The sequence below is a fragment of the Larimichthys crocea genome, chromosome II (genome assembly GCF_000972845.2).
Source record: "Larimichthys crocea isolate SSNF chromosome II, L_crocea_2.0, whole genome shotgun sequence".
Taxonomy (NCBI): domain Eukaryota; kingdom Metazoa; phylum Chordata; class Actinopteri; family Sciaenidae; genus Larimichthys; species Larimichthys crocea.
The window spans coordinates 6,659,492-6,680,812 of record NC_040012.1 but is presented as its reverse complement, the minus strand read 5'-3'; the positions used below and the strand labels follow the sequence as shown (position 1 = coordinate 6,680,812).

The 21,321-nt window shown below is 44.3% G+C and overlaps 3 protein-coding genes across 18 annotated transcripts in view; all 3 read left to right on the top strand.

Moving 5' to 3' along the window:
- Nucleotides 1–7,298, top strand: part of LOC104931439 (receptor-type tyrosine-protein phosphatase F) — a 155,090-nt gene extending 147,792 nt beyond the window's left edge. For all 16 annotated transcript variants that reach the window (XM_019263528.2, XM_019263523.2, XM_019263539.2 and 13 more), the window contains 5 exons: nucleotides 1,433–1,559; nucleotides 2,904–3,029; nucleotides 4,082–4,236; nucleotides 4,605–4,740; nucleotides 5,257–7,298. In XM_019263528.2, the coding sequence (XP_019119073.1) occupies nucleotides 1,433–1,559; nucleotides 2,904–3,029; nucleotides 4,082–4,236; nucleotides 4,605–4,740; nucleotides 5,257–5,325 (613 nt within the window). In that variant the 3' untranslated portion in view covers nucleotides 5,326–7,298. The remainder of the gene's footprint in view (nucleotides 1–1,432; nucleotides 1,560–2,903; nucleotides 3,030–4,081; nucleotides 4,237–4,604; nucleotides 4,741–5,256) is intronic.
- Nucleotides 7,299–8,730: 1,432 nt separating this feature from the next.
- On the top strand, nucleotides 8,731–10,401 carry LOC104931437 (la-related protein 6). The gene is made up of 3 exons (XM_010746443.3): nucleotides 8,731–8,919; nucleotides 8,997–9,183; nucleotides 9,322–10,401. Exons 1-3 carry the CDS (start codon nucleotides 8,903–8,905, stop codon nucleotides 10,237–10,239), a joined length of 1,122 nt encoding a protein of 373 aa, XP_010744745.3. The 5' UTR covers nucleotides 8,731–8,902; the 3' UTR covers nucleotides 10,240–10,401.
- Nucleotides 10,402–12,736: 2,335 nt separating this feature from the next.
- On the top strand, nucleotides 12,737–21,068 carry LOC109139571 (neurturin). Its single transcript, XM_027290997.1, has 5 exons — nucleotides 12,737–12,977; nucleotides 13,141–13,348; nucleotides 13,429–13,598; nucleotides 19,430–19,733; nucleotides 20,117–21,068. The coding sequence occupies exons 4-5, from the start codon at nucleotides 19,457–19,459 to the stop codon at nucleotides 20,551–20,553; spliced, it is 714 nt and encodes a 237-aa protein (XP_027146798.1). The 5' UTR covers nucleotides 12,737–12,977; nucleotides 13,141–13,348; nucleotides 13,429–13,598; nucleotides 19,430–19,456; the 3' UTR covers nucleotides 20,554–21,068.
- Nucleotides 21,069–21,321: the final 253 nt, after the last annotated feature.

Sequence of the window (21,321 nt, the reverse complement as noted above, 5' to 3'; positions counted from 1 at the left end):
CATTCATCCCCTGCCTAGCCTCCCTTCTCTCTTTTTTTTCTTTCCTCCTCCTCTGCCACAGTCCCTTTTCCTATATTCTCATTTTCTTCCTCAGCCTCCCCTCTTGTGCTCTTACTCCTCTCCTCTCCTGCTCAGCAGTCAGTCCTACTTTGCACTCTCATGACCAGCTGGAGAGAGCAGTGCTCACTCTTTTCATCTCCTCGCACATTTTCCTCTCCACATCTCTCCCCCTCCACTTTGTACTTCTCTCTTTAACTTCTCTTCTTCCTCCGGTTTTTCATCTTTTCTAATTTGATTCCTCACCCTGTTGCCTTCCCCTCCTCGTATGCCCTCTCCTCTCCTCTCCTCTCCTCTCCTCTCCTCTCCTCTCCTCCAATCTGTTGTTTCTTGATTTTGCTCGAGCGAGGCCCAGAGCATATTCTAATCTCCCGGTTCCACTTTAGTGCCTCGCCTGCAGCACCTTCATTAGTTGTGTGTGACCGGGTGTGTGCTGCCGTGTCTGAATATACATGCGGGAATGCATGCACCTAGACTCAAGCTTACATGTGCTGCAAACATGTGAGTGTGTCCATGTCCACAATTATCCTCTGTGTGTGTTTTGTTGGAGTCCTCGGCTCCCTCTCACTCTGTTGATCAGTGCGCTGCTGCCACCTGCTGTTTGACAAAAAGACTGCTCAGCCGGACCAAAGTCACGTAGGACACAAGCACAGCTCTGGCACCTCAGTGGATGAGCTCATCTCTAGTTTAGTGAGCATATCAAGTACTCCCCCCTCCTCCCTGCCCTCTCTCCCTCCCCTCTCTCCCTCCCTCTCTCTCTGTTGTGTTACAGAGAGGAAGAAGTAGAGGAATAGCTCGGCGATGATGATAGTTGCCATGGATTATTTGCTGTGTTCATTAAGGGTGTAGGAATCTGTCTTGTCGGTATGAGAGGCATTTTGACAAAGACTACAAGGACAACAGGACGGTGTGAGAGAGTGTGTGAGACTCTGCAGTGTGCAGCTGAATGCTTTTGAAGCACAGTCTTATGGGTTTGATTCCATTTCCTACAAGTCATGCTAATGCAGCTGCCTTGTGTATATATAAATATATATATATATATATTAATGTCCCCAAAATGGTATGTGTGTTGCTTTTATGGAACAAAACTGGAGCAACAGAGAAAGCTCTTCCCCACCCTTTGAATTTTATTTCAATAAATTTGTGTCTGGATGTGTTTGAGCTCTTTATAAGACCAGCAGTCTTATGGTTTGTCCGTTATTAAATTTTGAGGTTGGATTAACAACCTTTGACAACAGCAGCACTCCTTTTATCATTAAATCCCTTTCTGGTTATTGCTTTGGCGCCGTGTTTTTATAATACCAGCTGTAAAAGCACCATAAAGTTTCTAATTATTATGTCTAATGTTTAATCTCTTGTCTCCTCTCTTTTTCAGACAGCAGAAGGCCTACCTGGCCACGCAGGGCCCACTGGCAGAGACCACCGAGGACTTCTGGAGGATGCTGTGGGAGCACAACTCCACCATCGTCGTCATGCTCACCAAGCTACGAGAGATGGGCCGGGTAATACACAAACGCGTACTGAACATAAACGAATGCAGCGAGCGGTGACGTCATCGGACCGTTTCAGGGAATCATAACAATCTAGCTCAAATATTAATTCATTACAACCCTGAACAGTAACTCCGGTTGAAGGTTAACTTCCTTATCAGCGTGGCTGGAATGCCAGTGGGTTGAAAGTAGCATGCATCCGTGTCAGATGTGTCAATAATTGGATGCATTCCAGGCATACTCGTAATTCCCGTACTGCAATCCTGCATTACACTTTATGAACTATTGGTTTGGTTTTTGGTTACAGAGTGATGTTTTCTTATCTTGAGCAGATGTTTCATACAAATTAACACCCATACTACTGCGTATAGCACACATAGTTTGGAGTTTTAAAACACGTCAGCAGCGACCTTGAAGAAAATTTGGGGTCAGGCAGTGAATCTTAAATAAAGTTCCACATCCAGGGAAATAAACTTATTTGCTTCCTTGCCCAGAGTTAGACGGGAAAATCGATGCCGCTCTCACAGTTTTCCTTTTTAAATACTGTATAAGCCAGGAGACAGCTTAGCTTAGCACGAGCTGGCCTGGCTTACTCCATTCTCCTCTGGGCTGGCTGCTGGCTCCGGCTTCACAGTTAAAGGAAACTGTGTGAAGGATTTAGCAGCATTTTGCTGATTGCAACCGCCTCACCTCACCCTCTGCTTCCCGGCATGACGGAGAAACTAACCACGGCTGCAAGACGCAGACACAGTTGACTAATTTCTGCCATACTCTTGCAATAAATCTTTCACATCAGACCTCCGAAGGACAGATACGAGAGCGGTATCAATCATCTCGACTCACTTCTCTCAGCAAGAAAGTGAATAAATGCGTCCACCAAAACTTTATGGTAAAAAAATCAATACTCTCATCTTGTTAGCAGTTTGAGTAAAATCCATAATATCTTCGACTGGGTTGTTTTTTTGTGTGATTATGCGTAATGATTCTGACAGCACTCAACTGTGTTTTATAGCTTTTATCAGCCCCTCATCCATAATCACAGTTTATGAAAAAAGGCCTTCATGCACATCATTGCCGTAGTTAAGCACACAAACAAATTGTGTAAATATTTTCCACCTAAGATAAATCAGACGATATTTCAAAACCCAACGATTAGTCTCTGCTCGATTTCCTTTTGTAAGCAGAGACCTCCCCATGACTCAAAATGACAAATAAAGCACAGATACCCCGTGCTATTAATATCCTGCATGTGCACATCAGGCAGTCATTGTGTAAAAAATGTATTTTTCTTCCTGAAAGATTCTGGAAATATCGCTACTTAAAATTTTGCCTCCTTTTTGTTTTTTGCTTTTGCAGGAGAAGTGCCATCAGTACTGGCCAGCAGAGCGTTCAGCCAGGTACCAGTACTTTGTGGTGGATCCAATGGCTGAGTACAACATGCCCCAGTACATCCTCAGAGAGTTCAAAGTCACAGATGCCAGGGTATGTCCGTGTGTGTGAATATCTGAGGATTTGCTCCTGTGTGTGTGTGTTAGTGTGTTCTTGTATGTCCTGATAGGGGAGGGGTGCGATGAGGATTGATTGGCGCTTTACCTAAATACAACCACCCGAGCCGGATCCATCTTAATTTTAGGTTTTTAACACAAATGCTGACAGTCACACTAAGTGTAAAAAAAAAAAATTACACCGAGTGTGATTTCGAGGTAGAGATGATCAGAACGCATCCCGTGTTATTTCTCCTGACAGGTTGACACCGAGCGAATGCACCATCAAACGTGTTTACCCAGATTTAGTAGCAGTGTGCTTGCTCTATCTATGGATTGTGCATGTGTGTGTGTGTGTGTGTGTTTCGAGATCACTGTGAAAATACATGAAAAGCATAGCCTCCAATCCCCAAGGGCCAGTGCTGCAACTCCCTGTGATGCAGTAGTTTCAGTGGGTTATAAATATACTTTACTGTCATCAGAAGGACCACAGCACAGCAGCACTAATCCCACATCCACCTCTTCTTTCACACACACACACACACATATATATATCTATATACACACACATACACACACACAGTATGTGCATTGACATAAATGTGTAATAACGTCTAATATCCACTAAAGTTCATTTCCCACGTGCTGACATCACAGTGTGTGACTCCTCATGTTACAGTTCTGTGTTTGCCTCGTGTGTCACGGCCACTGGTTTCCTCTGCTATCAGCTCATCACGCTTCATTCACATCGCATCCCAGGTGTAAATTAGATGATGAGATGGCTGCCATGAAAAAGCAGCAGGGTTATGATACCTGTGGACCTCGTCTGAGAGGCCCGCACCTACTGTATGCTGTGTTGACTGCTTATTAGAGTGAGAGATGCGTGCACAGCAGGGTGTTGTTCACTCATAAAGATAGATTGAAGCATTTAAAAAAAAGCTCAGCTGAATTACGCACATCTTATATATCACCTCAGTGTCAGCCCTGTTTACTTACAAGTCCACTGTGCCCCCTTAAATGTACTTAAACTCCTTATTTACTGCCCCTCAGGACGGCCAGTCCAGAACAATCCGCCAATTCCAGTTCACTGACTGGCCCGAGCAAGGAGTGCCAAAAACCGGAGAGGGCTTCATTGATTTTATCGGACAAGTGCACAAAACCAAGGAACAGTTCGGACAGGACGGACCAATCACTGTACACTGCAGGTAAGGAGGAGAACGGGCTCAGAGGAATCATGGCGTTCAGTCCGATACATCCTGTCTGCCGTCTCAAATGAGACAATGAAGGTGTTTTAGAGGCGTTCATTCAACTTTTCAGCCATTTAGGAGGCTGTAGTTTGTGGTTCGTTGAACTCTATCACGTATACAGTGCCGTATAATAACAAACATAACTCGTATCACATGTTTACAGGTCAAATGAACTCTCTTAGTCAGGCTTTCGTACTCAGAACAACCTCAGATTAGTTTCCAAAGTCCAATAAAATCCTTCATTCTGAACTTTTAAAGTCATAAAGTGTTCAGGAGACTTCAACAGAAGATGTAATAGAGTAACATGTGTGTGTGTGTGTTTTTAGTGCTGGGGTGGGCAGGACCGGAGTCTTCATCACCCTCAGCATCGTGCTGGAGAGGATGAGGTATGAAGGAGTTGTCGACCTCTTCCAGACAGTGAAGACACTTCGCACCCAGCGGCCTGCCATGGTGCAGACCGAGGTAAGAACAGAAAGGCAGACGGGGGAGATTGTTCATGCTCAAACATCCCACGGTGACAGGACGCTATTCCAAAGTCACCGCTGTATATTTTCATGCTGTAAACTTGATGTTATCTAAAGTGTCTTTTTATTTTTAAACTTAGTGAGGTTTTAAGGAGCGCTGACCTCTGGCGCTATCACAGAGGTCCAATGTCAAACTTAGCTCAAATTAACAATTGATAAATGCATTATACAACAAACAAGCACGGCATATTAAACAAGACTGACATGGTGTGAATATAAATGAGCTAAAAAAAGAAAAGAAAAGAAGGAAGCATCCTTTTGCATCTAATGCAAACACCCTCGAGCACTACAGCTATAGTTACAGAGATGAGTAACTTCATTACTCATGCGGCGCGCTCCATCCTTAGACAGAGAGGGAAGAACTCCACAATAAAGAGATAACTCTTGTTAAATTACAGATATGTCCTGTGACATTCAGACTTTCTAACTGTCTTCTCCGTCCTCTCTCGTCCAGGACCAGTACCAGTTGTGCTACAGGGCAGCATTGGAGTACCTGGGGAGCTTTGACCACTATGCAACATAACCACTCCCACCGAGCAGCCTCCCTGGTCAAACCTCTCAGGAGTGTGTGCCAAGTGTCCCATCTCAGCCACCATCCACTCACTTGACCCCTCCCTTCCACCCCCACGACCCCCCCTTAAAAAAAACCTGACCCCTCGCAGCTACCGGAGGGGAGGAGTAAGGGACGCGCTTGCAGACCCGGCGACGGGTTCAACCAATCACGCCGACGTTAACCAACCACATGAGATTTTTGCTTTAAAAAAAAATAATAACAGAAACTTTACAAATGACTATGACAAACATGACAACTCTTGTACAGATGCGACAGCGCAGACGGGGCAGCTCGCCTCTCTGCTCTGTCCAAGCCAAACCTCCCTGATTGTCAAAGGCTACTGGTAGCACTAAGAGAGCGTTCTCTCTGTTTTTATGTTAATTTTATTGTCGATATTATGATTCACTATGTCAAATGGTATTGTTTTAGTGTATTTGTTTGTTTATAATAATCATTTTAACATCAGACATTTCTTCTGTCTTAAACTGCCCAGCAGGGGGCATGCATTATTTTCATAATCGGTACTTTTTATTTTTATTTTAGGGTACTTTTAGCACAAGGGACATGTATTTTTAACACGTTCCTAGATACTAATACAGGAGGACCACCGTTCTCTGAGCTGCTGTCAGATTTCTTTTTTTGTCACATGACATTTATCGTTTTATTCATATTATTATGTGTCATAACATTTTTTTTGTTTGTTTTTTGTTTTTTCTTACTCGGTTCAATAACTAAAAAAAAAAAAATTGCCTTTTTCACTTGCTGTTTTCGATAAAAAAAGAAAAAAGAATCTACTTTGAGAAAAATTGATTTCAGAGCACACACACACTCGTCCTTCTGTAAAGATGGTAGCTAGTTATAAAACATAAAAGTGAATTAGCGACTAAATCAGAGGTGTACAGGAACGGAAAGCACATGATTTCTACGTCTTTTGTTTTGTTTTTTTGTTTCGTTCGTTGTTTTTCATCAGAAGCCTATGGCATTGAGGCCTTCATACTCCACAGCGGAGAACTTACCTGAGGAAAAACAAGACTTTTATACCCAAAGGGTAGTTGACAGAAAAGTCTCCCAATCTCTGAATATTGTTGCTCTTCAAGTCCCTCCCATCTCCTCATTAGCCTGGTCGGTTCGCCGGAGCTGGAGCCTGAACCGCACAGACCTGAACGGAGCGGAAGTGGTTCACAATGGGCTGAGGAGCAGAGCCATGAACGCTGGCACCTGTACAGAATCAACCATTCCTACCAGAGGGAAAGAGACTCAGCCCTTTGGACTGAAACCTGATATTATTTTATACAGAAATAGAACTATAAATATATATATAATTATGATTGATTATATATATGTACAATTACACATAGATATATATACACAGCTTCAAAGGTATATTGTTAAAAAGGATTAATTCTGCTGATCTACCAACCCTAGAGACTGCAGAGAGCCTGCTGTCCTAGAGTGTGTATTAATGGAAACACCGTTGTATCTACTGTACTACCATAGTAACTTTGACAGCTGGTTGTCCGTCTGAATGAGGAAAAAACAGTACAACCCCCCCCACACCCCACCCCATCCATCAAAATGGATAGACTCCTCCTCGGCGCGGGGGCCATCGCACCCACTCAAGCACACATCTTCTTCTCCCACACGAGCCGCAGGAGGGAGGGGGATCCGAAAAGGCCTAAGCGTTTGTGGTGGCGGTGGCCGCGGAGGAGGCGGCAGCGGCAGCGGGAAAGGAGAGGGAAGGGGGGACTTGAAAAACGCTGGCGAAAAACTAAAAAATGTTCATTTTTACCTTGTGAATGCTTAGTGCTGTAGGGGTTCGATCTGTTGTACACACAGTCTGTTTTCTATTTGTTGATAAAGAACTGGAATTTAAAAAGAAACTGTTGATGAAAAAGAAAAAACATTGATGTTAATAAAGTTAAATAATTGGGTTTTTGTACAAATCCTGCCTTGTGATGTTTTGTTTCTTTTTACAAAATGTGATTTTAAATTCCTGACCCATACATCTGTCATAGTTCAAGTTTGCTCTTTTGGGGACACCTGGTCTGCTTTATCTCCCGCTGCCAGGAATGTTGTAGTGTTAGTTCATTATCACCTGTGGCTTCTTGTCCCAACAGTGCAACTGAATGTTTGGACCCAGTGTGAAGTGTGCATTTGGAGGGAAATCGTGACTTATTTGCCAAATATAGAATTACATAAGACAAAATAATCTTAACTCAATGTCCGGTGCTTTCCACCACATCTCACAGTCTTCAGCAACAGATGGAGTTTTCTTATTTGTCATGAAGTTGTCGGCACATTTCAACTCAGATATTTTCTGTTTTTTCTGTCTGTGTAGAAAAAAATAATGATGTCACGTATTTTTCCATCAGATTTTTTTTTTTATCAAAGAATTGACTGACCATTGTTGGGTTGTTTTTGCTTGTGTTGCCATGGAGACCCCAACTGTCAATCAAATCCACATCAAATCACGCCCGTACAAGTCGTGATCAAGTCGGATTAGCTGAGCCTGATTTGTGTTTACAGTGCGAGTGCCAACGTTTTATTCGAATGTTCAAATTGTTCCTCAGTGGGGTGAAAAAGTGATATATGACTCTGTGCTATCAGTCAGTCAGTGGAAAAGTGTAACACGACACCTGTCAGCGATGACGCAAATTGAATACTTGATTTCTTCTGTTGTGTTTTATTATAGTAATTAAGCGAGGTATAGTTTAAGGGCACAGAATCTAATGAGAGTTGTTGAGTTGTTTACTTAGGTTGCCACGGAGACACCACCATCAAATCAGATCAATATTTTCTTAAACTTGTAGCATATCATTACGACATTTAGTGGCAAATATTTAATATGAGAGTAAAAGTTTTCGGTGCTCTCCCCTCTCTCACAGCATGGCTTCATCATCTCCAGACCTGTAACAGTAGCAGATGTCTCATAACAGTAGTGGAAGGGGAAAAAAAAAAGTTGGGATGAGTGAATCTGTGGAAAAGCCAAGCAAATGTTTGAGTTTGTGTATTTATGCCATGTGCAATGATTGTAACGTATGGAAGGAAACAAACAGGGTATCTGTTCTCATGCGACTCTTTGTTGTTGCTCTCGACATGTGGGAATGATTCAGCTGGATTATTTCTGACAGAAACCTCACAAACAGGATATAAATCTGGATTATAACTGTTGTTGTTTTAGTCCTACCATGTACTGTGAGTCCAGTTGTGTCATAAATCTGATAACTTTGCTGCAGATATTCACACGTCTGACGACGTTGTCACACTTGTCGTGAGGAGAGTGCAAAGAACATGGATTTGTTATTAGCCTGTAGTTGTGCAATGTGGAATTTTGCCTGTGGCATTTTACAAACTTTTGTTTTGGATCCCACAGAACCATCTGACATCATTGTGGTTTTATGAACTCTGTCCAGATGCATGTTTTTCTTCATTTAGTTGTACTGAGTCTATCTAGACCTCTGCGTCTTCTTAATAGCTTTCTTTATTTTCCTAAGAAACGACAACAACACAGCTCGGTGACCTGTTTTCACTATCCTAAGGAGATACCATGAGTAATCCAATTGGGTAAGGAAATTAGATAACATATGGTTGGCTAATCTACATTGCAGTATATCATGATGCTGAGCCATGTGTTCTTGTAGAAATGATGCACAATCTGTCCAAGATGAAGAAGACCGTGAAGGTGAGTTGCTCTGCTTGAAGATTAAAGCCCAGTTGGAGGATTTGTTCTCCAGCAGCCACCTGGCAGAGGACGGCTTCCTGCTGAAACATGTGCAGAAGAACAAACAGGGCTACGTCAGCCTCAAGCTCCTCACTTGTTTGAAAAAGGTAAAGAGAGACGGAGGAGGGGGGGAGTGAAAAAAAGCAAGATTTCATGTTCTTTCTGTGGTGTTTACATTCCATCAGTTTGAATAAGAACAATCCTGTTAAATGCAAACAAAGCTGAGTTTGCCCACTTTGTCACAGATAAAGGTCCTGACCACAGACTGGTACATGACTCTGGCAGGAGCAGCGTACTCAGAAATTCTCGAGGTGAGTGATGACTGCACCAAAGTGAAGAGGAAAGAGACGCTCCCCGAGTGGCTGCTGTGTTCCCCCACCAGCAAGTTCCTCCTCGTCTGGAACATTTCTGTGGAGTGGTGGAAAAACGAAGGAGGCCCCGAGCACCCATCACTGTACGAGAGGATCCTCCAGAAGTTCAGCGCCCACGGCAACGTTACCTCACTCTGGATCCTACATCCTGGCGAAGAGCTTCCCAAGGAGCTGAAGTGCTATGCCAAGCGTCACAATAAGCTCGGGCAAGACTTGTGTGCGGTGGTGAAGTTTGATAAATTGGAGGCGGTTCGTAAGGTCTACAGCGCCCTGAAAGCAGAGGAGGAGAAGTCTAACGGTGAGGGAATGCGTGTGGTACCTTTAGGATTTTTCCCAGTGCACCACATCACTAGGGACAAATCATCAGAGGAAAACAGCGAGGACCAACCTGCAAAGTCCTGGAAAAATCCACTTGAAACCTCAGAGGATTCTTTCCAGGACGAATCCTCTTCGCCAGTTAAAGTTCCTAACGAGTCTCCAGACACATATCAGCCTCGGGAGTCCTTGGATAACTCCATACAAAGAACCTCTGAGCAGATCTCCACCAGCTGCTACGGCCAGTCTTTCTTTGGGTTGCATCAGAGGTACAGTAGGACCGGCTGGAGCTCTGTGGTCAGTGATAAAGACGACGCTCGGATCCCCTGGGTGCTCAGGCGTAAATTTGCAGCCAGTGCACTAAACCCCAAGGTGTCTGGGCACCCGTACGCACCCTGCTCGATGCAAAGAGTGCTGCGTCAGCCGTTCGGCCCTGATGGCACCAAGGGCTTTCAGGGCAGGAGGAAGCCGCTGTAGCAGAAAGCGTTCAAAGTCTCCCATGCATGCAGCAAAGCCATCTGTGCTGAATCACAGCGGCACATTTGTGAAGTAGGGAAACAAAAATAATTCTAAAAGCTGATGAAGCTCATAAAAAAAATATTTTTTTTCCATTAAATGACAAAAGCTTCTTAAGTTTTGGTGTCTGTATTGGTTAGTTTATTCTGTTCTTGCATGTAGTTGCACACCACTGACAGATGGGGGCAGCATTTATCTGCATACACAGCAACCGTGTCGCTTTAAACACTGACTCACCTCTCCAGCTGTAGTTGTGTTGGAGCTACAGTAAATACACTGCAATGCACAGTAAATAGACTCCACATGTATTAGCAGGAGGTACAAATTGTTACACAAACTGAGGTGCACGGAGGTGCTGAACTAAAAAGCGTCTCACAGTCCACCCAGGCCTCCCTTTTTTCTCTTTCTTTAAACACCAGTGGCCTCCGCAGCCCTCCTGGGGCCTCATCTGCTCCAGTCACAACTCTAAATTGCAATGTATATTTGTTCTCGGGCCAAGATGGATTTACCTTGTTACCACTCTCTCCCCAGAAAAGAGGTGTTGTCTTTCATCACGAAAAAGCTCTCATTGTCCGTCTGCGTCTCTCTCACAAATGCCTGTTTAGATTTTGGTTCTCTAAAAAGTAGTTTTCCATTCACCAAGATGACATTTGGCTGAAGGGTTCTTGTCCAATCATCAAACCACATCTTGTGCAAGAAGAGCGTAGTAGCAACATTTGTGCCTTATTTCCAGCCTTTCTAATGACACCTCAACTGTGTTTATAGTGTTACTGATTGAGGGCTTCCTTAAAAATCTTGCCCAAACTAAACAAAATGTGTTTCTTCACTCATCCACGCCCAGTGGAAAGGATTCAATACGATGTGCATGGGATCCTATCATATTTAAATTGGAAGCATACTTTGTTGTCTTTTTTTTTCTCTTGTATATGCCGAGTGTCAGACTGTATTCATGACTAATGTAATCTTAGCTGCGGAGTGAGACGTTGCAGTGTATACAGATCAAATGTTTCACTCTTATTGTCTCTGACTTGATTTAGTAATTAACAGCTGTTGGGCTTTCATTGCAGCTTAGACACTGTAGATCTATGAAAACTTTACACATCTGTTAACAATATGGATGGAGTAGAAACGTTCCTGCCCGACGTCAGGAAATGTTTTTCTGCTGTGCTGATAGTTCCTTTTCAAGGATGGAAAAGCACGATATCCCCCGCTAACTGGAAGTCATTATGTATTTACATAGGCTCCTCTGGCCAATAATTGAAGTCTATGTCAAACAACTTAGTCCTAATAATTCTCGTGCTTTATTAGTTTCTTGGAGGGGAGATCTGGATCATTTTGCACCTGCTTACTGTCTCCAAAATATTCCCCTCCCACCACCCCATGAAGAAGAAGAGCATGAATCCACTTTTGATTTGTGGCACTGCTGAATGGTTAAAGCTGAAGTCAAAAGGAGAGAGAGTCTGTGTTGGACTTTACATGAAATCTATGCTCGGGGATATCCATCGATACACATTTTCTGGTATGGGACCAAGCTTTGGGTAAATACTCTTTTGGTTTGTCCCTGTTTCCTCTTAGTCAACACTGAAGGAATTTAAAGTCCTAAAATCTGAAGTCCTAGAAAACCACATGTCCGTCCCACTAGTGGAAGTAGTGCGATTTGTGTATAATTTGGCCCGGGGACATGAGAATGACTCATGGCGTTAGAATGAGATATTTGTTAGCAAATAATTTGTTTCCTGTTCCGCTGACTTATTGCTTTAGCACGGGGTTAGCTACTTTATTTCAACATCTTTGGCTGCAGACACAATACCGAAGCCATCAGTTCTGTTTAGATCAACATGGTACCTCTTGATTTATTTGACTTGTTTATGCTCTCAAACAGCACCTGTAAAACATCATATATGTGCGCGTCTCCCTCGTGCGTCGCTTCATTCCTCTCCAGACCCGGTCGGCTGTTGTTTATATATGACTGACCCCACACACCTGACGCATTTCCTCCACGGATGGGGTATTTATTTAGATTTTAGTCTGGAGTGCCTGATACCTTCCAACAGCACAGCCATCTGCTCCTCATTTGCCTGCTTGAAGGCTCAAGGGCTAAAATACTGGTTTGTATTGGGGGGTGGGGGTGACGTGAACGTGATGTTCCCAACAACAACATCCCTGGTTTTACCTCCAGCCAAATAATAGACAAATTTATCGTGAAATCCCTCCGCTGCGATAATTCCATTTAGCTGGAGTTAACGTTTGTCTTATCGCCATCTAAACTGACTGAGAACTTTCTTAATTCCCCCCATAAAAGATTCAAAGACTTCAGCAAGATCTCTCTCTCTGACTGCACTGATCTGCCCAGTTGAGGCTATTACCAGTCGCCCACTTAAGATGGCAGACTCTCGCGGCAGAAGGTAAATGTAAGCCCTTACTCGGGCCAAAGCATCCTTTAGTGCTCCTGCTAGAGCCAGAGAGATTATCATGTCAGGAGTAATCTGACTCGGGCCCTGCAAGCACAACTATGGAGGAGGAGGAGCAACAGTTGAGAGAGAGAGAGAGAGAGGTGGTGGGTGTGTGGAGGGGGTGTAGCAGACAGGCATCAGAGAAGCTCTCTCAGCTTACGGTAACCACGCTTTCCCTGCCCATCTTCTCAACCCGCAGAGTTTCCCTCCTTGGACCTAAAGAGAAGACCTGCTGCTGGAGAGAGGGTAAGGAGATGACACGTCTATCCCACAGTGCCGTCAGAGATGGAGATATAATGATCTGATAGGGAAAGAGTTTCAGAACAGATGGGAAAAAAGTTAAGGCATCTGTGAGATCTGTTTATGACATGACACTGTGTCTCAGTATCGCTCTGTTCCTCTGTTTCAGGTTCGGGGTTTGTGCAGAGAAGAAATGTGGGAGCAGCAGTTTTGTATGGAGCAACACGATGACAGACGTTTTCTGAAGTGAAACAGATGCCAAGTCAAGGACTTCTTCTCACACACAAGTCTCTACTTTTTGAACGTGTCAACCTGATTGCCATGAAGATCACGGTTTTCAGAGGAATGCTGATTTTGATCTTTGCAACCTGATGCAGGTCTGTGGAGGCTCTGAATATGTTAAATGAGTGATACATCTCGGACCTGAATCAAGTCAGGACACCTTCCTTACTTGCAGGAACTGGAAGTTGTGATGAATTTCAGGGGAAGAAGCAGGAGTCCTGCCCTCGCCCCTCGCCTGTGATGATGATGATGATGATGATGATGGACTTACCCAGCCAGCACTTGCCTGTGGAGGTCAGCTGAAGACGACGCCACGCAGCTAAGTCTGGATTAGCCGGCCGAACGGTAAGGACACCGCATCTTCTTTTGTTAGTTTAAGCTGGCAGCTTATGGGGAAGGTGTTAGGTGCTGCTTGACAGGGATGCCTCACCGAGTTCTTGAGTGGCAGAAAACACACGTTGGATTATCTGTATCAACAAGCGGCCCTCGCTGGAACCGCATGTCAGTAGTGCACAGCGGTCTGTCACGCAATGTTTGCAGAGCGGTAAATGATTGTCGTTGATTAAAAGTGGTTTGCCACCGTGTTGGAAGAGATACAAGAAAACTTATTATTCTCACATTCTTGCAGAATCTGAATGAGCTCTTACCATGCAGACAAGTTTGTTTTGACAGTGAGGGAATATTTTCTTTTCCTGTCACTTATCCAACATGGTGGTTTGCCTCATTGTGATGAATAATTGCTCTCCAAATACTCTCTGGCTTCTCTTTTGTCAAAAAAAAGGAAGAAATCTCATGAAATACTGATTCCAGATAATTATTTTTGTCCGTGCTCATCATTTTAGAGGTTGACTTTTTTCCCCGGTGCTGCACCTTTAATCATTTCAATAAACTGGATGAAATTGTGATTTTAAATTATAACAGGCAGACCTGATGATACTCTCTATGGGTATTTTACTGAAGTGATGATCCCTTCTCTCTAAGCCCATATCATACGTAGAGATTATACTGTATCTCGCAGAGCCCCAAGAGGCGGGATAGAGGTTAAGCTTGAAGTCAATTGAGCCGTTCAACTTTCATAACCTGCCAAAGCGGGTCATAACTGGAGGAAGCTGAATGGATGCACCACTCCTCATCATCATCATCATCAGCGTTTCTTTGTCAGATTCTCGCTTAAATATACATTATGCATGCAAATAATACATATCTTAATCGTTTGAAAAGAGCCCCGGCTTATCAAGATATAAAATGTCATATTTTGGATGTTTGTACTTGCTCGTGCTTGCACGCGTGGGTCATATTTTAAAAAGTGGTATTCAGCGCGTGCCAGATGGCCGTCAACCTTTTGTAACGGCAACAACAACATGTTTAACGTGGGTTTAAAGGCGACGCTGTTGTGTTAAAAGAGGATCTGGCATAGACAGATTAGCTGCCGGAATAGCAGCTCCTAGACTTCTTCTTCTTTAGAAAGTATCCGAGACGACATCAATCTTAACTCGGCAACAAAACTGACGAGGCAAGGTGTCGTTCTTCCTGCCAAAGCCTCACATAACTGCTTTGTCTGTTTCGAAAGGCTATTTTAAATACATGTCAGGACTATACCTCGCCTCAACCCCTTTCCCGTAATAGAAAGGGGACGACAAATTAGGACAGGTGTCAAGTGTGTCTTCCCCTCACACCTCATTAACGCCGGCCTAACAGCAACAGGTCTGAGTTGTGAGATTTTGTGCGCCGGGGCTGTTAGGTCACTGGATTAATCTGTTATAAGTCCATCGGATGCGATAGCAGCGCTTCCAAAATCGGATCTGTTTAACCGCTCGCCTACATCAAGTGGATCAAAAAATGATGCAGGAATCATGATTAGTGTTTAAAGAATGTGTGTAAAAATGAGCGCTATTTTTCTGGCATCACTTACAGATGTTATCCCCCCCCTTGAAATAATGAACAGCAGCTTTCTCACTAACAAGAAACAGGCTCGTTTTAATTATCCCATGGTTACTGAGTGACAGAGCACGAGCCAAACGAAGCGGTTGCCCAGCGAAATTACAGCACAGTCTAACCTAAGCCCTTTTTTCAGTTGCATTAGAACCAAGGCTGGATTTAGAACAGCCAATCCTGGCTCAGAACATCCACTTTATTTTACAGGCTTTTTTGGCCCACCCCGGTGCCAACACAACACGTCTAACTAACTGTGTCTCTCTTCACGTTTCTTCATTATTTTGACTGAGAGCAGGACAGGTTTTTTAGAAGAAGAAGGAGGAGGAGGAGGAGGAGGAGGAGGAGGAGAGGCGCCTGCTGGCGCTCACTTGGGCTCTGCATGCTGGCCTAACCCCGAGTTAGAGGTGTCTGATGGATTAACACAGACGCACACACAAACAGCAAGGCCCAGGCTCTGCCACCAACACTGCAGCCAGGTGTTAACCCACGTGACTGCAGATAAAGCCGGCAGGCATTAGTGCTAATCCCGCCCTGATCTTTGGAATATGTCCCTATTACCTCCCCAAGCACTCTCTAGCTGTCCCCAGGCCTCCTGATGCTCACTTAAGAGGGGGGAAAAAGACAAGACAATACCTCTCTAGGACTCCCTAAAAGCACGTTGTTTCCTTGCAACAACACAGTAGGTGCCTCTCCGGCTGTTTGTTATCTTCGTCGCAAGTATTTATGGGGTGTGTTCAGAGCGGTGCATAGGCAAGACGGTCACATGGGTGGAGCATGAGCTGGGACACGCAGCGTGGTAATAACGCTCTGTAGGTAAAGGCCTCAGGTTATGCAGAGGCAAAAACAACACAATGCTTGAGACCTGTGGACTGATTTGTAGATATCAAGAAGCAGCCGTGTTATGTAAGACGGATTATCTAGTGTTATGTGATGGTGCTTCTGGGAGTGTGTGCGTGCCCTGGAAGTGACGTGGGTTGTCTGGACAGCAATGGAAGGTTAGACTTTGTCTCGATTTCTACACGAAGCCTATGTCATATGATTTGGGGGGAAAGTGAAACCCACGCAGCGGCTGCGTGTGTGTGTGTTTATGGTATGTGTGAGTCACAGGGAGTGAGAGTGAGTGAGTGAGTGAGCGAGCGAGACAGAACGGGCTGTATTTAGGGAATGTATAGGGACGGATTCTACAGGGTGACGAGACATAAAAGTTGGTATCTGCTTTTTTTTCCTCAGCAACAAAGACGCTCTTCATTCATTCCCTTCTGTGATCTTCTTTCGCTGTAATCACGTCACACTGGTCAAGATCCAAGCGAGCTGACAAAGAAGGCACCCCCTGTCTGCCGGCTTCATTCAGAAGTGTTAACCACAGACGCCCCTTATCCCCCGTTTTGACAGATCTCTAGTTCATCTTGCATAGGCAGTGGCATTCTGTTGAGCGTCTCCTTCAGCCATGGGCAGTGCCATGCTGCTGTAATTACATTACCGCCAGCTTAGTAGCGCCGCGGCCACTGACCCAATTATTCCTCGAAAACATCAAATTTATTGTGTCGTTTGAAATAATGCGATCTTTGAGGCTCGAGCGTCGGGGCTTCGATGTACGATGCACACGTTGGAGAACACACAACGTCTCAGGAATGGCTTTAACAGACTGAGGAATTCTGGGCTACGCGGTTCACTTTCTTCGGTTCGCCTCAAACATGTTAATGGTCCTCTGGGACTGTTTTCACTCACAGTTGGTAGCTCCTCAGGTGCCATATGGCGAACAGAACATATCAGGTGTGCTATTTCTTTACATAACTCATATTCACTCCCGCTGACTAGGAACACTGAATCCTAAAGAGGACTCTCATCCATACGTGCTCTCTCTTTTCTCCCCGTGAATAGATGATTTCCTTGCGTTTGTTTTGCGGCCTCACATATTCAACCGGCCTTAACTCGGAGCGTGCACGGGCACATGTGCTGGTGCTTTGTGAGGGGCTGCGCCTGTGTGGGAGCTGTTTTAGTTGTCTTCGCGACTCATCTGCACTTTTATGTCTTTAGTTTTTTTGGATGGCTTTTCCTTCTGCCTGGAGAGTCCTCTGGGAGGACACTATATCCTCTGCGTTGTTGCTCTTCACTGTTTGCTGGAAAGCAGCAGCGTTTGTCCTTTCAGGAAGTCGACCACTCATTCATGCCTTTCCGTTGATCCCCTAAGAAAACACCGGTGCCCCTTTTCCCCGATCTGTATCTGTATATTTATGTCCATGAGAGCAGAGGCCAGTGATAGATATTAAATGTCTAATCTGATTAATCATCCGTGACCATCTGAACAAGCTGCAGAATGCTCCTTGGCACTTTTATTGGCGCCAATCGACTGCAGATGGGACTAATGTGTTTCTGAGTACGGCAATTATGACAATCAAAGTGTCTTCAGGGACATGAGATCAGTGTTTGACGACCGGGCTTCGTCCAGTGTCTGCGACCGAGACATCGGAGGACTCATCTGTTTTTCCCCAGCTAATTGTTTTATCAAGATGAGCTCCAGACCACAGAGCGAGCAGGCCACAGGCAGTGATCTATCAAGGAACCAGTAGAGTAATCGCCTCGAGCTGACTTATTAATAACGTTAAAAAAAACAATGATCTCATCCTCTGTCATACATCATAACAAACTAGCTCTTTTTTTAAATCGAAGATGCGTCACATTTGAAGCAGGAGCCGTAAGATATCTGGTGTTAAGAGTGTTACGAGTTGGTTTCGAACCAACAGAAACAAAACGTCTTTCCATTTGGGGGCTTACCATCTATCACAGTGAAAAATCAGTGAAAGTCAAACGTATGGCCCAGGCACCGGGTCACGTTCGGCAGCAGCCACAGTTCCACGTTTGCGTCAAAATGAGGTTGTTAGCCGAAATGTTTGACTTTCAGATAAATACCATTCAACCCCTTCATTGTGCAGAGGCTGCTCACCATGTCCAACCCATATGGAATTATGAGTGATGAGTCAAGCTATGACTGATAGGACTGGTTATACCTGTTTATATGCTGTTTATTCCACTGCAACTCATGCGTGCAGCTTCTTTGTATTTCCCCCCTGCTGTGTCCAAAAAAAAAAACAACTGAGTATTGTCTGAATTTGCCTATAGTTCCTCTTTGTTTTTTTACTTCTCTGAAACTAGTAGCGGAAAGACAAAATGTTCCCACTCTTTACTATTTCTCATGAACTTCTGTGTTTAATGTGATCTGTTAGGGTAGCCCACATGTTGAAAGTGCAAACTTCCAGAAGTCATTCATTTCAGATCTTTGTTTCTCTTCTAAACTAGGCAAAGATATGCGACATTTTGTCCCATTGTAAACACTGCAGCCTGTATATGTACACTACAGAATCCAGTCTGGCAAAACACTTTGTAAAGGCCGGTCTGGATATGCTGTTAGTCACTGCCAGTATACCATTTCCGGCTCTGGGGAAATGTTTTCCTCACTGGTGACATGATATGAAAAATACAAAGAAGTAGGCTTGTAAAACTTCTCAAATACTTGTGGCATGACATTAAGGAAAGAGAAAACACGAGGTATAAATCCTCCAGACTGAGTTTTGTGGTTGCTGTGGTGCAGAGTCTTTTAAAAAAGGAGGGGCGGTATACGATAAAAGGATGTGCAAAACATACAGAGCAATGCAAATAGGTGTGGTTAAGAGATTCCTGTAAAGGAAGGAATGGATTCAGACCCTTTAAAAGGATGTTTCAGGAACATCTGTCACTGCAACGAAATGTTTTTCCACCTCGGAAATGAAGAGGGGAAAAAAAAAAGAAGCTTACATTCACATCCATATCAGGTATTTTTTTGATGTGATACACAAACTTTTACGAGGCTCCGAGGGGGTGAAGAGTTTGAGGAACTCTTTCAACCTACCTTCAGTGCAAGTTAAGAAATTGCGGCTGTGTTTTTTTTCTCTCTCAGGCAGCAGTGATTAAATACACACTGCATTCTCAGGTGTCAGCAAGTGATGTGAAGCTCGTGGATCGCGAACTCACTTCAAGTGAAAATGAGCTGACAGCACAGTCATAAGAAAGTAAACTGACGGTAAAAATGAAAGCCCCGTTGAGAGAAGTGGATTCACGGGAAGGTCAAAGAACTGCGATGACGCGGGAGATAACAATTTTTGCATTGTATCCATCGCTTTAATGTGACATGTTGTGGAGATGGTTTACATGTTTGAAAGTGTGACTGTTTGAACATGTCTGTCCGTTTCGCCTCTCCCAAACAGAGTTTCAATGCTCCTCCACGTTCTAAGATGAAGTTATGGAAAGGTGCTACTTTTGCCTTCGTGCTCTGTGGTGCAGCCCTGTCCATCCTCCTCATTAGAAACACGGCCACGATCGGACAGTTCAAACACAAGACGAAATATCCACACATGTCTTCGTCCTCATCAAGAAGGTCCTCCTCCTCGTCGGAATCGACATCCAAGGCTTCGCCGCCGTCGCCCTCATCGTCGGCGTTGCCCTGGCAGACGGGCGGGCTTCACCGGAGAACCCGCTCGGCAGACGAGATGAATTCTCTTCTCTCGGAGTGTAAGATAAACTGTTATTGTCTTCTTTTCTTGTCTGGTCTGAGATAAGGTGTCATGTGAAAGGGCTGCTAGAGTTCAGACAGAACACTTAGGACCTGGCTCTGTTGTTTATAGAGCGGGTTCTAATGTCTCCCAATAACCTGCAGTCAATTAGCACCTCATAGTTCACCGGCTTTCCATAGAACCATGTTAACCTTCAGACATGATGATATACCCACTTAACTTTGGTTCCACATGGCCTCACTTCAGAGAAATTCTAACATGGTATGTGATACCTGTGGTGATAAGATTGGCCCGGGTAAGATAAACTTCCTCTCTTAGAAAAAATCAGATAATTCGTCCACCTCCACGCTCCTTGACATTGTTTTATCTTCTCTCTGTCAGTTTCCATGATGTTCCAGAGCTTCACAGAGGGCGAGCTTCAGCATGTGGTCGGGACCTTGCTCGACAGGAAGAGGAGGAAGAGTCGGCGATTAGATGAAAAACAAGCCCGAAGGACTAAAAGAGCCCGGAGGCCTAAACCCTGCTCTTTGAGAGAGCTGGAGCTGACCGTGAGCGAACTGGGTCTCGGTTACGAGAGCGACGAGACGGTGATGCTGCGCTACTGCAGCGGCAAATGCACGGCCCATCGGCACAACTACGACATCACCATGGAGCACATGATGCGGACGGGGTTCAGGGAGAAGGGCCGCAGGGACAAGGTCAGCAACGGGCCCTGCTGCCGGCCCACCGCGTTCGAAAAGGACTTTTCCTTCCTGGACAATAAGAGTCGCTATCACACGGTGCAGAATGTGTCGGCGAAGAACTGCGGCTGTGTATGACCCAGAGAAATAGACTCGTCACTTCTTCTTCTTGCTGCTCTCAGCCTCTGTTGGATCAGTGGAACATGGATGCTATTAAAAGACAAACTGTGGAATATAATAAAGTTTTCAGGTTGTTCCGCGGCAGCCTTTTTTTGCGACTTGAATTTTTTTTGGACGAGTTCGAATCACATGGACGGCAAGCGCTGCATTCGTGTGGATTCACAATGCAATGAGACAGAAAATGACTGTTCACATGGAAACATGTCTGTATTCTTTTCTATCTGTGTAGTAACACTGTAAACTGTGGTGTAACAACAATGTAGCAATATTATGTTTGTGATCATTTGAGTAGTGCGATAGATGAGCCACGGTGGACTAGATTATTGCTACACTTCATATCCATGGGCGTCAATAAATCCAAATCTTGTAGTTTACATGATTTTGGTGACAGTGAATCACCTTTCAGGCAAAAAAAAAAACATTTTAAAAGCCATAAATGAAACAAAACTAAAATTATATGTAATGCACCGATGCTCCGTGCAGGACAGTTTGGACCAACGATACGTGGTGATCAGCTGTTTCTGGAAAGTAGGTGTGTTGAGTTGTTGTCACAGGTGACTTTGTGACCCGTTTCCCTGCTTGTATGCATTACTGTTACTGACTGCAGTGTTATTACACAGGTAAAAGAACACGTGTTATTGATAAGAATTTGACGACGGAAGAAAGAAAATCCTTTTTCTATAGCTCCAGGTTTGATACCCACCTTTAATTATTTATGTTTTGTAT

Excerpts from the sequence above, each read along its gene's own strand:
- LOC104931437 (XM_010746443.3), top strand. Across the intron at positions 9,184-9,321 it reads TCCTCACTTGTTTGAAAAAG|ATAAAGGTCCTGACCACAGA; the intron begins GTAAAGAGAGAC and ends ACTTTGTCACAG.
- LOC109139571 (XM_027290997.1), top strand. The coding sequence starts at position 19,457 with ATGAAGTTATGGAAAGGTGCTACTTTTGCCTTCGTGCTCTGTGGTGCA. Across the intron at positions 19,734-20,116 it reads GAATTCTCTTCTCTCGGAGT|TTTCCATGATGTTCCAGAGC; the intron begins GTAAGATAAACT and ends TCTCTCTGTCAG.